This window comes from Paramormyrops kingsleyae, chromosome 21 (genome assembly GCF_048594095.1).
Source record: "Paramormyrops kingsleyae isolate MSU_618 chromosome 21, PKINGS_0.4, whole genome shotgun sequence".
NCBI classification, from domain to species: Eukaryota; Metazoa; Chordata; class Actinopteri; order Osteoglossiformes; family Mormyridae; genus Paramormyrops; species Paramormyrops kingsleyae.
This window is the reverse complement of record NC_132817.1, coordinates 17,456,632-17,470,933: the sequence shown is the minus strand read 5'-3', so window position 1 is coordinate 17,470,933 and position 14,302 is coordinate 17,456,632. Positions and strand designations below refer to the sequence as shown.

Below are 14,302 nucleotides of genomic sequence, written 5' to 3'. Positions count from 1 at the left end.
CACCCCCCCCACCCACCCACCCCCAAGCTAGAATCCTTTGGGGCATTGTCTTCTTTTGGCTCCATAAACAAGCGTCTGTGTGTATCCATGTGGATGCCTGATTCACGATTCTCTCCCATCCCTGTTTTCTCCAAACCAGCCATATCATTCAGCTCGAGCTCCTCCAGTGACAGCAAATTGACCTTCTTTTATGCTTTCCATCACATACAAAAGAAATGTTTATGTAATCCGAACATTTTTCTTTATTTTTATGTATTATTTATTTATTTTTATTTTTTTACAAAAAAAAGTGATATTTTCCCTTTCAGCAGTACAATATCGCCAGGTGCTCATGACAATGATTTGCAGAAAAGGTAATTCCCCACCGGCTATACCCTGGTTGTTGAATGTGAGTGGGGGTGGGGCAAGGTGTTCTGTCCACTAGGGAAGGTGCTGAACGGATGCAAGGATGGTATCCCTGGAATGCTGTTGGGAATCATGGCGATGGTGTTGGGGGTCATTAGGGGGATGTCGTCCGGGGATCTCCTCATGGTCAGTGTGTAGTCTGGCGGACAGGCACTTCGGAGGACCATCTCGTGCGGGTGGATGCCGTCACACTGGTGGCTCAGGTCCGTGTGTTTCATCTGCATGGACATGATCTCCTCTTCCTGGGCGTGCGCCAGGTCGTTGGTGGTGCCACGCTGGGGACTACAGCGCTGGTGCACATTCTGCCTCCGCTTGTCCTTCTTGTAGTAGAGGGCGGCGAAGGCCAGGATGTTGAGGAAGAGCAGCGAGGCGCCGACAGCAATGGTGACGCTCAGCTCCGTGGAGTAATCCCGTCTGTCCACCAGTAGGGGGCGCTCCAGCTGGCTGTGCTCGTCCTGGTTCTCCGTTGGGAAGGGAGTGGGGTTGGGCCTCCTGGTGGCAGTGGGGACCTTCTTTGGTGTCCTGGGTGTGGGCTCTGGCACAGGGCCTTTGGTGGTAGTGGAGACGACCTGCGTGAGGTCATTGAGGCTGTGCAAGTGGGGCACCAGTTCCAGCCACAGGTTGACCTTGTTGGCGCGGTAGTGCTCCTTGACTCGTGGCTTCAGGCCAATGTGCAGGTACAGCTGGTCCTTCTGGTTGTAGCGCGTCCAGGCCACCTCCTCAAAGCGGTTGGGCTTGGTGTGGATGAACTTGGTGTCCTGGGGGACCGGCTGATTGGGGTCGCTGCGGGAAATACCAGAAAGTCACCGATTTCCAAATACTGTTTAAGCTGGTTATTCTGACATTCAAGTACTGACGGCATATGCTAAATAACGCCATACAAATACCAGAAAAGAATGTGATATAAATTATTAACAGGGGTCTAACTCTCGGGGCATGAATTACCATGAAATGAACCACAATGTCTGACAAACAGGTCAAATACAAACCAAGTTACTCCAAAAGGAACTCACCCAGTTTTCGCGAAGTTTGTCCAGTACGTCATGACGACGGCGCTCAGCATGACGTCGTTCTTGGAGAAGTTGCAGGGGAAGAGATCAGTGGGTCCGATCATGGGCAGGCCAAAGACGTAGGGGATCTCGTCGCCGTGGGCAGCATCTGCCCAGGGGGGCACCTGGTCTGTCTGGCAGTGGTGGTAGAAGGCGTAGAAATAGGTAGGGGACCCGAAGCTGGAATGTAGGTCGGCCGTGGCGATGGCAGGGGCAACCCACTGGTGGTCCGTGAACAAGGCCAACAGGGTCTTCCTCCGGGTCTCCGGGTTGTGCCGGTCTGCCCAGTCCGTATACATGAACTTGATGGTTTCCCTAAGGATGTCCTTGCCGTCTGGGTAGCCGTACAAATCGTCCACGAAGCTGGAGACGGCGTAGTCGAAGTCGTTGGCCTGGACTCCGTTTTCGCTGTCCACGATGAGCTCCACGAATTTCAGGCCCTCGCCCTGGTTCACCCCTAGCATGATGTCATAGTTGAGGAATTCCCCCTGCTCCATGAGGATCTGAGGGTCATCGGGGATGACGTCGCCGTCGATGACGGGCCCGAATGCGATGTGGTACCGGGCGGGTTGGATGTCTTGGTCCACGAGCTCCTTGTAATGTTTCTTCTGCAGACACTCCACCAGCTCCACGCTGCCCCGGAGGTTGCAGCCTACTTTCTTGGCCAGCAGACGGGCGTATTTAGCGGGCTGGAAGCTGACCGCCCAGCTAGACAGGGCTGTGCCGCTCTGTGCTATAGCTCTCTGGAAAAGTCCTGCAGAGAGGCAAGAAACCGTGATGAAGCAGAACACAATGTAAGTTATGGATGAGGGGGAAAGAGGATGCTGAAGAAACTGCATATTTCATTCACTTTCATTTTAGCAGTATTAGCCTTAAAAATCATACAAGATCAAACAAATATAAATTAATCAGAATCACAATCCTTTTAAGTACTAAAAGTACGGGGAGTCTGTTTTGGTGCAGCTGCCGTCATGAGGTATTGCAATTAAGCACACAATCAAGAGAGGAATACAAAAGACAATTAATAGAATAAAAAAATAAAAACTGAAGTAGAAATAGAAATTGCAAATAATGAATAAACGTGCCGACAAATAAATAAATAAAGGTTACACAACCAGACATGGGGTATGTGCAGAAAAAACCTTATGAAGTCCATTAGAGTATAGATTCTTATTGAAATTAAGTTCCTTATAATAAAATTGCTATGTAAATGCTTTCAGATTAATCAACATAATCCTTAAAGTTTCATATCTACTTCAGTCTTCTTCTGAATGCAATAAAAAATAACCTCAATACTTAATGGAGGGCCGGGCCTACTACCTTTATCAGTGATTTTCAAACAAGAAGCCCAAGACAGCCAGGAAGAAAGTATTAAGTGAAACTGTCTAGGACTGGAGCCACTTGATTAATGCACACAAGGGGGGAGTGACCGGGCGGCGTGCGCACCTGTGAGGTGAGAGCGAAGCAGTAGCACATATTATACCCGCTCTCCCTTACAGAACGCAACAAAGACAACAAACAGAATGATCTGGAATCACGTGGGACAACAAGAGCCCTAATGATGTCCCCTGACAAGATCTGACCTTTAATTTAGCTCACTGGGATTTCAAGCATCCAAAACACGATAACCTACTTTGTTTTCATGGCTCACGCCGACCCAACTGTATCGGGGACAAAACTTTTTCAAACGTTCCGTGTTTCGCAACAAATGCGGGGTAGCTTTCGGCGCACAGGCACTTCAAGAGCACAGCGTCTCTCTGAAGCTAACGGTGTTTGCAGATTTTACATGCCTGCTAACAATAACAAATCACTTTGCAATTTTGAAAGGAACATGACAGCTCTGTCCCTCCATGGGAGAGAGAGCGCAACAGCCTCGAATGATAAATGGTGACGCATTGATTATAAGAGTTTATGCTACTCATATTCAACACACACACATAATCATCAAGACTGGCTGTTTCTGTTTTTATTAATGGAGCTCATATAGTACCCACATCCAGCTGCCACAACATGGTTTAATTTAATAACCACCCACTATCTATCTACCTACCTACCTACCTACCTACCTACCCACCTACCTACCTACCTTCCAAGTACTTGTTGTCCCGCTATCTGGAGAAAAAATGTGTATATATACATATATATATGTATACATATACATATATACATAAACATATATATATATGTATACATAAATCATTTTACTCATATGAGTGCTGTGTTTTACTGAAGAAATTCAGCCCAAGGACTCAATGTGAGAACTGACATCCTTCATTTCCGCATTGGCTCTCCACAGCAGCAAGAGCCTCACGGGCTGCCTCACGGGCTGCCTCACGGGCTGCCTCACGGGCTGCCTCACGGGCTGCCTCACGGGCTGCCTCACGGGCTGCCTCACGGGCTGCCTCACGGGCTGCCTCGCGTACCTTTGGTCGAATTGCTCCAGCGGTTGCCCTCGGAGTAATGAGACAGGGTCAGCAGGTTGACGCAGGAGGCACCAGCCCCCGACCCGAAAACGGTGATGCGCAGAGGGTCACCCCCGAAAAAGGCGATGTTCTCGCTGGTCCAGCGAAGGGCCTGAATGAGATCCAGGAGCCCATAATTCCCCTTGGCGGCTTGGTCGCCTGTGCTCAAAAACCCTGAAAGACAAAAAGAGGGAAGCTCTCAGGCTAAGGAGTGACATCATTATGTAAGGAGTGACATCATTATGTAAGGAGTGAATATGCACTTCCAGGGCAACTTTGCATAACGCCACAGTTTTACTATACAGATACATTATCTAACAGGTTTTTTGTCATTCGAATGAGACCACTAACAGTGCAAAATCGCATTGAACGACAACATAAAATGTGCAGGGTGTTAGTGAAGGATCCCATTCAATATAAAGGGTTTTATTGATCAGAGCATCAGATTAAACTCTGCCTTCCCTAATTCACTGATCACTCCAGAACATACCAAATCACTGGCCAGCTGCATTTCATTATTTTCGGCAATAAAATGCGAGTTACTGCCCAAAGTCAATTTTGTTTATGTCAAGTGTAATAAAATTCTTGAAATTCAATTTTAGAGTAGACACCGAAATATATTTACACCATAATACATATTTTAAGAATTAAAGGAAAACATGAATAAATCACCTAGCTATGTATGTATATACGTTAATATTTTTATATGTATTCATATATTCACGTGCATCTTCAAAAACGGAACTGAGCCAGGAAGTGTGGTGTATAATTGCCGAAGGCACTTTAATGCTGTCATAAACACGCCTTCAGCCCAACAAAGCGACTCGCTATACTTGTAGTAAAAGGATCCTGCCCAGTGATCAAGTAATTTAAGGGGAACAAGCACCATAAAGACCTATAAAGGAAAGAAGAATCACAAAGTAGAGAAAGGCAGAAGCATGTACATAAAACACACCAGTGAATTTAAAGTCTGCCACACCAGATGCCTAAAGACCTGATTGGTTCAAAGAGAGGGTTGCTGAAATCAGCACCAACACACTTTATCATGCATTGTGGGAAATATCTAAGTGACTGATTTGGTGTCTGAATCTGCCAATCACAATGCAGGTTATGATGGGGTAACGCTCCGATAGACGAAAATATCGTAAATCGAAAGTGCATTTTAATACAGTACACCTAACCTAACAAACATCACAGCCTAGCCTAGCCTACCTTAAACATGCTTACAACACTTACATTAGCCTACAGTTGAGCAAAATCATTAACACAAAGCCTATTTTAGAATAAAATGTTTAATATCGCATGTAGTTTATTGAATAATGTACTGAAAGTGAAAAACATTTACCCATCGTAAAGTCGAAACATTGTAACACAGACCATTGTAACCTGGGGAGCATCTGGACTAGTTCTAAGCAAATCGAAATAAAGTTGACCTATTAGGAATCTCCTTTCCTGGTGCCTCTTGCAATTGGTCATCTTACCAAAAAGCACAGGGGGCAGGCCAGAGTCCTATTGGCCTGATCTGGAGGTGGGTGGGCCTCTTAGGTTGACATAGATAAACTTTCAGGCAGATGAGGGCATCCTGAAACAGGGTGACAGCAGCAGTCGTATGACGTGATACGGACACCCCAGCCACTGCACGCACGCACATGCGCACACGCGCACACACACGCAGTCATGTAATCATATCTTTTTTGGGACCACTCATTCATTTCTATGGGAAAAATGCCAATGCTAACCTTAATGCTTAACCTAATGAAAACCTTAACCAGCCCTAACCATAACCATAAGTAACCAAACAAAATACAAGAGTTTTTGTATATTTAGTTTTTTCATTGCAGTCACGGATTTTTTATAAAATGGAGTTTTCCCCAAGTAACTAAATAAAACAGGTATTCATCATGTTGTGGGGACATTTGGTCCCCACAAGGGAAGGCATACCTGGACCAAACACACACACACACACACAAACACCGCCTACCTCGCTTCTGCAACGTTTCACAGCCGGCCCTGTCGTTTAAGCCAAGAAATTCTGCTTTGATGTCCACTTACCTCTGATGGGCAAAAACCGGCCCAAACAAATGGACTATGACTAACCGTATCAGTCACAAAGCTGGAAAGTTGACAGAAAGGTTACGCCTGCCTGGGAATTATTTTGGGGGGAGAAAACAGACCATTTACACTTTTATATTTTTGGAGGTTCTACATCCCAAAATTGATTTCAGGAGCGTAGAGTGGAGCACCCTACTTATGTTTTTAAAGCGAATCCGGGTTCTGTCGCCCGGAGAACTCGAGCACACCATCGGCCCGCAAGGCAGACGTTCATTAGAGCGTCAGCCACATGTTTCCCTGCATACAAGCCCACTCCCTTCCAGCATTCAGCGGAAGAACAGTCCTTAAGCAAGAGCAATCGGAGCTGAATGTTTCAGCTGGGCAATTAAAAGGGTATGCAAGCATTTAAAAAAAAAAAAATGATTAAACAATTAAGCTCCAGTTTGCAAACTGCTGTTTCACATGCTGGTAAAAGAGGAAACATGTTTGCCTACAACCTGCAAGATTTGAGTCTGGTTACTGCCCACTGGATGATGAAGTGTTACCAGAAAATAATGGAACCTTCACCAGTGGGATTTAACATCCCAAAATCTTATAAAAACTGAACTGAATTGAAATTGGAAAATTGAAAAAAAAAGAGAATCTAATTCCTTGGGACGAGGGAATTTGGATTTGCTTGTGTATGTCAGAAATGCAAGTGTTCCAAATAAATTTCTATTTTATCTGGGCTACGATGAATCAGCTAGCTTTGCTGACCTTGCATATTTAACTTCATTAATTGCTGGTTATTTGAACCTAAACATCTTGGTATCCGGGATAGAAGTAAAACTCTTCTTTACGGCTAATTAATTTGAAATTTCACCTCCCCAAGCTCCTTGTACCTGCCCCGAGGAAAGAGATCATGCAGATTTGCAAATTTGTTTCCGTGACCTCTTTCGCCCGTCAGTTCAGGTACAGTCGATGTAAATGAGCCGAACCCCATTGGCAACTTCACAGTCAAGTTAAGCCACCAATCGCCATAGCTAAGGTCCAACCAGGTGGCATGACATGCTGCCGCCTGGCAAATCTGTTTGTCGGGTAAAACCTCTGGATCCCCCGCATTCACTGGCACTGCGTCCTCTATATTACTCTCAGCGTTAAGCCGCTCGCTCGAAGCTCGGAGCGAAATCCACACGCAAGAAAGAACAGGAAGTTGACCCCTGCTGAATGGAACTTCCAGCAGAGACGGGCCATTCCATTCAGGGTTGGGGGGCAGATAGTTTTCCTCATCTTTCACATGCTAAAGAACCCCTATCACAGATTTAATATTTTTTATATTTTCAAATAATGCCACTTGGTATTTAAGTGTAAGGAATTTGGTATGATGATTGCATTAGTTCTTTACCTTCTCAATGGGGTTACCCTTAATGAGCCTCCTGTCCTGTCGCTTTGGTTTAACCCAGAAATGTGTGTCTCTATAAATTATCTAAATTATGGCTGTATAACAGCGGACTGTAACGAACAGCCCTGGTATTGACGTGGCTATGGGTTAGAGAGGGTTCCGAAATGGTGAGAACTTAAAGATTTCAGAAAGATTATGAGAGACAGGAAGCAGTTTTGTGCCGCTGCTCTCAAGGTGACTTCCTACCCTGACTTTTGACTGCATGGTGACCAGCCGACCTTCACGAGCGTGAAGCTTCACGGGGACGGCAGGGCACGTCCAGCCGCACGGCTGTCTCGCTCGCGCTCAAAGGAGCCGCCCCCCCCCCTGCTGCCGCGCCATCCGCCCATCTGCGTGTCCATCTGTCCGCTCATCTGCCCCCTCCGTCCATCCAGCACCTCAGCGACCGCTCGTGGGAGTGGGCTTCCGGAGAAGCGCAGTCGGTCTCGGCCATGGAATGCCCCGAATATGACATCACCGGGCTCTGACACCCACATAGGCATGCACCACACACACACAGGCAGGCGTGGAGTGTGGAACCCGGGACGGGGGGGGGGGACATGCAGTGATGGACAATCATGAAAATATTAGCTACAGATAATTTGAAGGTAGCTGACAATACTTTATTATGACTGTGTTTTTAAAACAAAAGGTTTTATCTGAAGTTTTCAAAACCAGACATGTGGACATGACATCACCCCCCCCCCATGTGCGTCCCACAGTCCATGCAGGCAGACATGCATGTGCACACACTCATAGGTTTTTATTATATCTTTGTGGGGACTCTCCATTCATTTCTTTGAGGAAATTCTCAAATCCCAACAATGACCTTAACCCCTGCCCAGCACAAACCATAACCATAAGTAACCATTATTAGCTTCTTGATCAGACTCGCAGATTTTTTATAAAACTGATTGTTTCCTTGTGGCGACTGGAAAAATGCTCACCATAACATTAAAATAACAGGTTTTTATCACATTTTGGTCCCCACAATGTAATTTATATATAACCCCCCCAACAACCATTCATAGAGTCACCTGAACTGCATGCCTTTTAACACATAAAAGGAAATCAAACACACTTTCATGGACACACTCTCCAGGTATGCACACTTCTTCCTTTCATGCTATATTAGCATGAACATGCCTGCATTTTGATAACAGAAAAGGCATTACGTCTAAGGGAGCCCTTTATCTAAGTAAGCGCTTATCACTGGAACCCAAACAAACACCAGGGGACTGCTCTCCGAGCGTCGTGTATTTTAATGACTTTTTCTTTCAGCAAAGTAAATACGTCGGATTAATCTCAATTTTGCCCGAAGGACGGCGAGGAGCAGCGAGCGACTGGGAGGACAATAGGCACTCTGTGTGTGCCTGACAACTTTCAAAGAGGCATTATCCTCCGTGACATCAACTGGCAGGACCCTGAGAAAATAAATAAAAAACCCTTTTTAATCATTTGGCAACCCCTGGCTCTACAAAACGGTACACGGGCGTGACACATGGTCGCTTATTCGCTCGCTGTGTCTGCTTCCGCACGCAGCTGTAAACAATGATCCTTTCACGACACGTCTCTCTGAATATTTACAGTGATTGAGCAGCGATTCATTCACATCTCCCATGGCAGCCGCCGTCTCAAAAGCCCTTTCAGCCAGGCACAATGCATTGTCCTGCTGGAAATGAATATGTACTGTAATAAGTGCTGTTTGCGTCAAAAGCGATTGAGGTTTCCTTGCTGACGGACTCGCTAGGCTCTGCTGATCCAGCCCAACAGTCAATAATCTCGGCGGTCAAAAAAAAGCGTTGACGTGACTCATGACCAACCAGGAAGAGTGCTTATCGTTTCTCATTAAACACCATCTCAATTATATCTAGCTATCCTATAAAGTGCAAAACATGCCCGCAACACTGCCCCCACTGGTCACCCATGTTATTGCAGCCTCTTTAATAATCTGCACAAACACGCATTTTTCGCCCTTTAGCTTTGTGTGTTTCCCTAAGATAAACATGTAATGACTGCTTATTACTAGAATAAAGGTTACTGATGTAATTAACGTACTTGTAATTAATATAGAAAAGTTGCTCGGTGTGACTCTCCAATGTGCACCGGTGTAAAAGTCATTAATGTTCGCTCCCGGTGGGGAACGTGGAGAAGGATGTAATAAACTCTGTCCCCAGTGCTATCCTAACTGCAACGCCACATGAGACACAAAATCGCCGCTCATATTTGCAGGAGATATTTCGTGTCAAAATGAAGACAAAATGCGGGTTAAGAAAACTCGGGTCTTGCGCAATCTGTCCCCCAGTGCACATTCCTGGGAAGAGCTGTAACTAGTTGTTTTATTAGCGGTACTCCCATTCCGGCTAACCTCCATTTAGCGCACGAGTTAATGGAGCTGGATTCAATCAAGAGAATAACCCCATTGCACACATCCACAGCAGACAGCATGGCGGTTAGGGGCGCAGGCTTATAGCCAGAATGGTATTGGTTCAAATCCCATAAGACCTGCTTATATGTTCTCAAGAAAGGTGCTTAACCTCAGCAATATCCAGGGTAAGTGGCTTTGGAGTCAGCTAAGCAGTAGCAGTATCAGCGACGATAAAAGATGCACACTGTGGAGAAAGCGACTAGGAAGTATTCATTCAAACAGGAAGATAGAGTCGTGGGTGGATTATGATAGGAAGGTCATTGGGTCAAATCCTGCGGTCGGCAGAGTGATTTTACCATTGGGCCCTTGAGTGAGTCCCTTAACCTCAATTACTCCAAAGACTGTCTGACCCCACTTTCTTGAAATAACATATTATTGCAAAGACCACATTCAAATTTGGAGTCAAAATGGTTTAAAAAGAGCTGCTAGCTAACCAATCCGACACAGTCTGAAGTTGGGGGAAAGAATTCCGTGGAAGCTTGTAGCGTATGTTCTTGCAGAGCATATGTTCTGAAAGGACACAGGCTCCTGAGGGCCATCTTGGCAAAAGATTAAAAAACAAAGCGTTAAAGAAATCCAGACAAACAAGCGGGAAAGCAGCTCTTAAACATCCCATTTCAATTTCCATGCCAAATATCCTCCTATGACAAAGTGGTTTTGGAGAAGTTTAAAAATAAGCCCATTAGGAATGTAATGCCTGTTGAAGAAGACACACTGTCAAACAGGAAAAAGAGGAATATGTACAGAACATTCAGATGACATGCGTCATTCACAGGTTCCCTACTGAAGTGCTGTAAGAACCTGTGCGGTGTGGTGGGAATCGCAACAATGCTCTGAAACGTGCATTACTGTAATTATGTGTTCTTTCAAATTAAATATGATTCAATTAGACTTAAGTACTGTAATTACAATATCCTTTGCCATTTATTTAAACCGTTGTGCATTTCAAATGGCACATTTTCTCTTAATAACATGCATGTCCAATTAAAGTTTAGTCGAGCGGGATGTTGTATCTGAACACAGTGAGACCTGCTGATTCTGCATTAACAAGCAGGAGGTGACTGCCACAATACACAGCAATGGATAATGAATCGATGCTATTTTGACAGAAGCTGTTGCTGTAATACCAACAGTTACTATTAAGAAAACCATCAAAAATGATATTATTCAGTTTATTTATTGATTTGTTTCAGCACTATTTAAGCCAGTGATTACATGCCAGCATGTAAATACCCATTTACACATGTGCTTTTTTTGCTGCATGACACATTTAGATAATGAATAAGCAGGTTTGTTCTTTTTAATGGCACATTTGCATCGTAGGCCGAGAAAAAATAACATCCATGTTTTTATAAAGGTGTAAATCGACAGAAAGAATCACCACTGTTAAAACGCCAGTGCTGAAAATTCAATTTGAGTCAGCTATAGTAATCTTTACATCATGACTAAGTATGCCAGGTTGTTTTTCCTGTTGTTGAGCAGATATGTTCTAAAAGTCTCATATAGTTTCCATAGTTAATAAATATGTTTATATAGCAGAGACATGGTGGCTTAGTGACTGATACTGAAGTCCTGCACCTGCACCTTTCTGCTCTTCCATTCAGTCCAAAAATGTGATTAGGTGACTAAAATACTTCTTTGGAGGGGCTCTTAACTACTGTGACTCCGTATCATGCAATTTAGGGGAGATGTATGTTTATACGGACAACATTATAAGCGTACCATTATCCACTAAACAAACAGATACATTTATGCTAGGTGTGTTCTAACTCGTAAAGGTGTGCTTTTTGAGATCACGTCCGCAGGCACCATCGCCTGCCAACTCGGCAAACCCCACAGGAGTGCGATCGTGTTGTTTAACGGGGGCACCCAGGTGTTACGTGTCTCTGGCATCATCGCGGCAATTAAAAACGGGATTTCCACAGCAAGATACCACATCGCCTTGTTGCCAAAGCCTGGGATCGGAAGCCAGGTGCTTTTCGAGCTAAAACTGACCGAAGTTTCGATCACTGAATGGGGCGAAAAGCCACCGTGATCAATATGCACCAGAATATCCACCGGCACATGCTAAATATGGCATATTGTTGTTGTTTTGTCCATCTCTAAATGCACGCAAAATAAGACGAAGAATAAGCATGAGAAGAGAACTGAGAAACAGTGACTAACGAACAGGGAAATTATTACAAAATAAAATCTCCATTCCCTCACAGTTTCCATAAAAGTTATGTCTTATACCCAGTGGCAGTTCTAGACCATTTCAACTGGGCAGGGGGGCAGACTGGGGCCAGTTGTTCTGTTAGGGGGGGCAGATGCATTGACCTTAATGTCTGCCAAGTATTACTTACACTAGATTGCCAGCATTAAGAAGCAAAAGACAATTTTGAAAACTGATGTTATTTATGCAATGCTTTGCAGTTACTTTTTATAGTTTTTAACACATATGTAACTTATTTCTTATTCAGACTGTCGCGCTTCCACAAGCTTGATTATGTTTTCTGTCGGTAACTTTTCAGCAGCTGAAGCAACTCGACCTCCCAGCGCACCCAGAAAATGTGCTTACATTTGCGTTTCGCCTGTTCCCAGCGTACAAAATTTTAGTTCACATATATAAATGTAGATAATAATACATCTATTTCAGACCCAAGTAGCATACATATTTAAGCGGGGGTGGAGGGGGGGCCATGCATGTGGTCACGGGGCCACTGGCTCATAGGAGTTTTACTTACACAAAAATATGTTCTGAGGGCAGAACAAAAAATGATTGGTTCAGAGAGATAACCAATCAGATTGTATAGGAGGGGGTTCAAGCAACTAAAGGAGGCAGAACCAACAAATCAGGTGTCTTGGTCCCACTTCCTCTATTTGCTAGTTGAACTAGTTATTTTTCATTTTGCCCTCAGAACATTTTTGTATAAGCACTCCCACAAGCCAGGGGGTACTGCCCCCCTCCCCCCAGAACCACCCATGCTCATCCCGTTTGAAATACGCACAATGTTAGCTGTTTCTCAGCCTGAAATGCTAACCGACTAACCGTCCAATTGCATTATGGGAGCAGAACGGACGGAGTGGCAGCGGAGGCAAGCCGGCGAAGACAGAAGGGCAGCGAGACGGGGCGCTGGAAAAAAATATTTAAAGACCGGTACATATTAAAGATTAAATATTAATAATGATCCTGCAGCTCTCCAGGGAGTGTCCGACTCACACGCTTCTCCTGACAGGTGCGGGGAGTAACTTTTAAACCCTGCCAGCTGCATCCTGCGGGCAGCGTCTCCCTAATGAACCCCGACGGCTCGGGGAAAATGTCGCGGCCGGACACTCCGCCGCATCCCGCCTGCACGGAAAACAGTTTGTTTGAAGATGTTTTCATCTGCATATTAATTCTCTGGCAGTATAAAGAAAGGTCACACTGCAGCACTGCAGGCAGGGGGCGGGCATAAAGAAAGGACAGGGAATAATAAAATAATAATAATTAAAAAAAAAAAGACCTTCACCATTAATCAAAATGTAGCAGGTTGTTGTTTTTATACTTTGTCAGAAATATTCAGTTTATAAAATTAAAAGTGAGCTGATGTACTAAACATTAAATTTAATGCTCTTCTCGATAACCAGTGTTTTCACTGGACACACTAGCAGATATATTACATAAAATGAGCTCATACACAGTAACCTTACTGCACTGGTTTAGTTGGCAGCACTGCTTTTTCCTCCCATGGTTCCCAGGTCTCCTCCAGCATTCCTCCTGTCCTTCCCCAGTCCAAAAACACGCAATAAGCTGAAATAGTGTCTCTAGTTTGTTCTTATTGTGTAAATGAGAGTGTGCTCTGGGATGGACTGGCATCCTGTCAAGGATGTTGTAAAGCCTCATGTTTTGACATGGACTATGAATTATTTAACTGGGAATGAGATTTAATGTGTCATAATTATAATTAATCTTATGATTATGAGACAGGCAGGTAGGACTGGATTGCTGTCAGTGGGTGAGGCATTTGTCCTAAGGAGCGCACCGTCCCTTAGGTATGTGACAGCTTTGGCCCATCAGTGCCCTGCATACAAGTTTCCTATTTCAGTGGAGTTTTAGAGTTCCCCTCTGATTGGAGATGCTCTGCCCACCACTCGTCTAATTTGAGAAGTCGGTGGGGGGTGGGGGGGTGTGGCAGAGGGTTACTGAAATGACTCAGACTGTTAAAGTGCAGGTCTGGTTTACAGGCTGGGTTGTGCATCTTGGGTCGAAAATAGGCGACGCTGGGACCTCGTGGAGGTGCAATGGAAGGGCCAGATATGCAGGCTTTAAATAAAGCTACGTCAGAATGTTCCTCTCAGGACCATCTGGCTACATCGCCGTCTGAGGGAACGTTGTTCACTCGCGCAAGTTCAGCATCGCTTTTGCCGAGGGACATGATGCAACTGGCCTGGGACTTTTGGCTGGTAGCAAAACTTTGTTACCAGGGTGTCTCCTTTTATGGAGGCGTCAGCCCTCCAATCAATT

General features: G+C 44.9%; 1 protein-coding gene across 3 annotated transcripts in view; it reads right to left on the bottom strand.

Annotated features, from left to right (window-relative positions):
• Positions 1-32: 32 nt before the first annotated feature.
• The window catches only part of LOC111854677 (neuroligin-1-like), a 122,657-nt gene continuing 108,387 nt past the window's right edge, over positions 33-14,302 (bottom strand). For all 3 annotated transcript variants that reach the window (XM_072704314.1, XM_023832912.2, XM_023832913.2), the window contains 3 exons: positions 3,878-4,090; positions 1,419-2,208; positions 33-1,188 (listed from right to left, as the gene is read on the bottom strand). In XM_072704314.1, the coding sequence (XP_072560415.1) occupies positions 369-1,188; positions 1,419-2,208; positions 3,878-4,090 (1,823 nt within the window). In that variant the 3' untranslated portion in view covers positions 33-368. The remainder of the gene's footprint in view (positions 1,189-1,418; positions 2,209-3,877; positions 4,091-14,302) is intronic.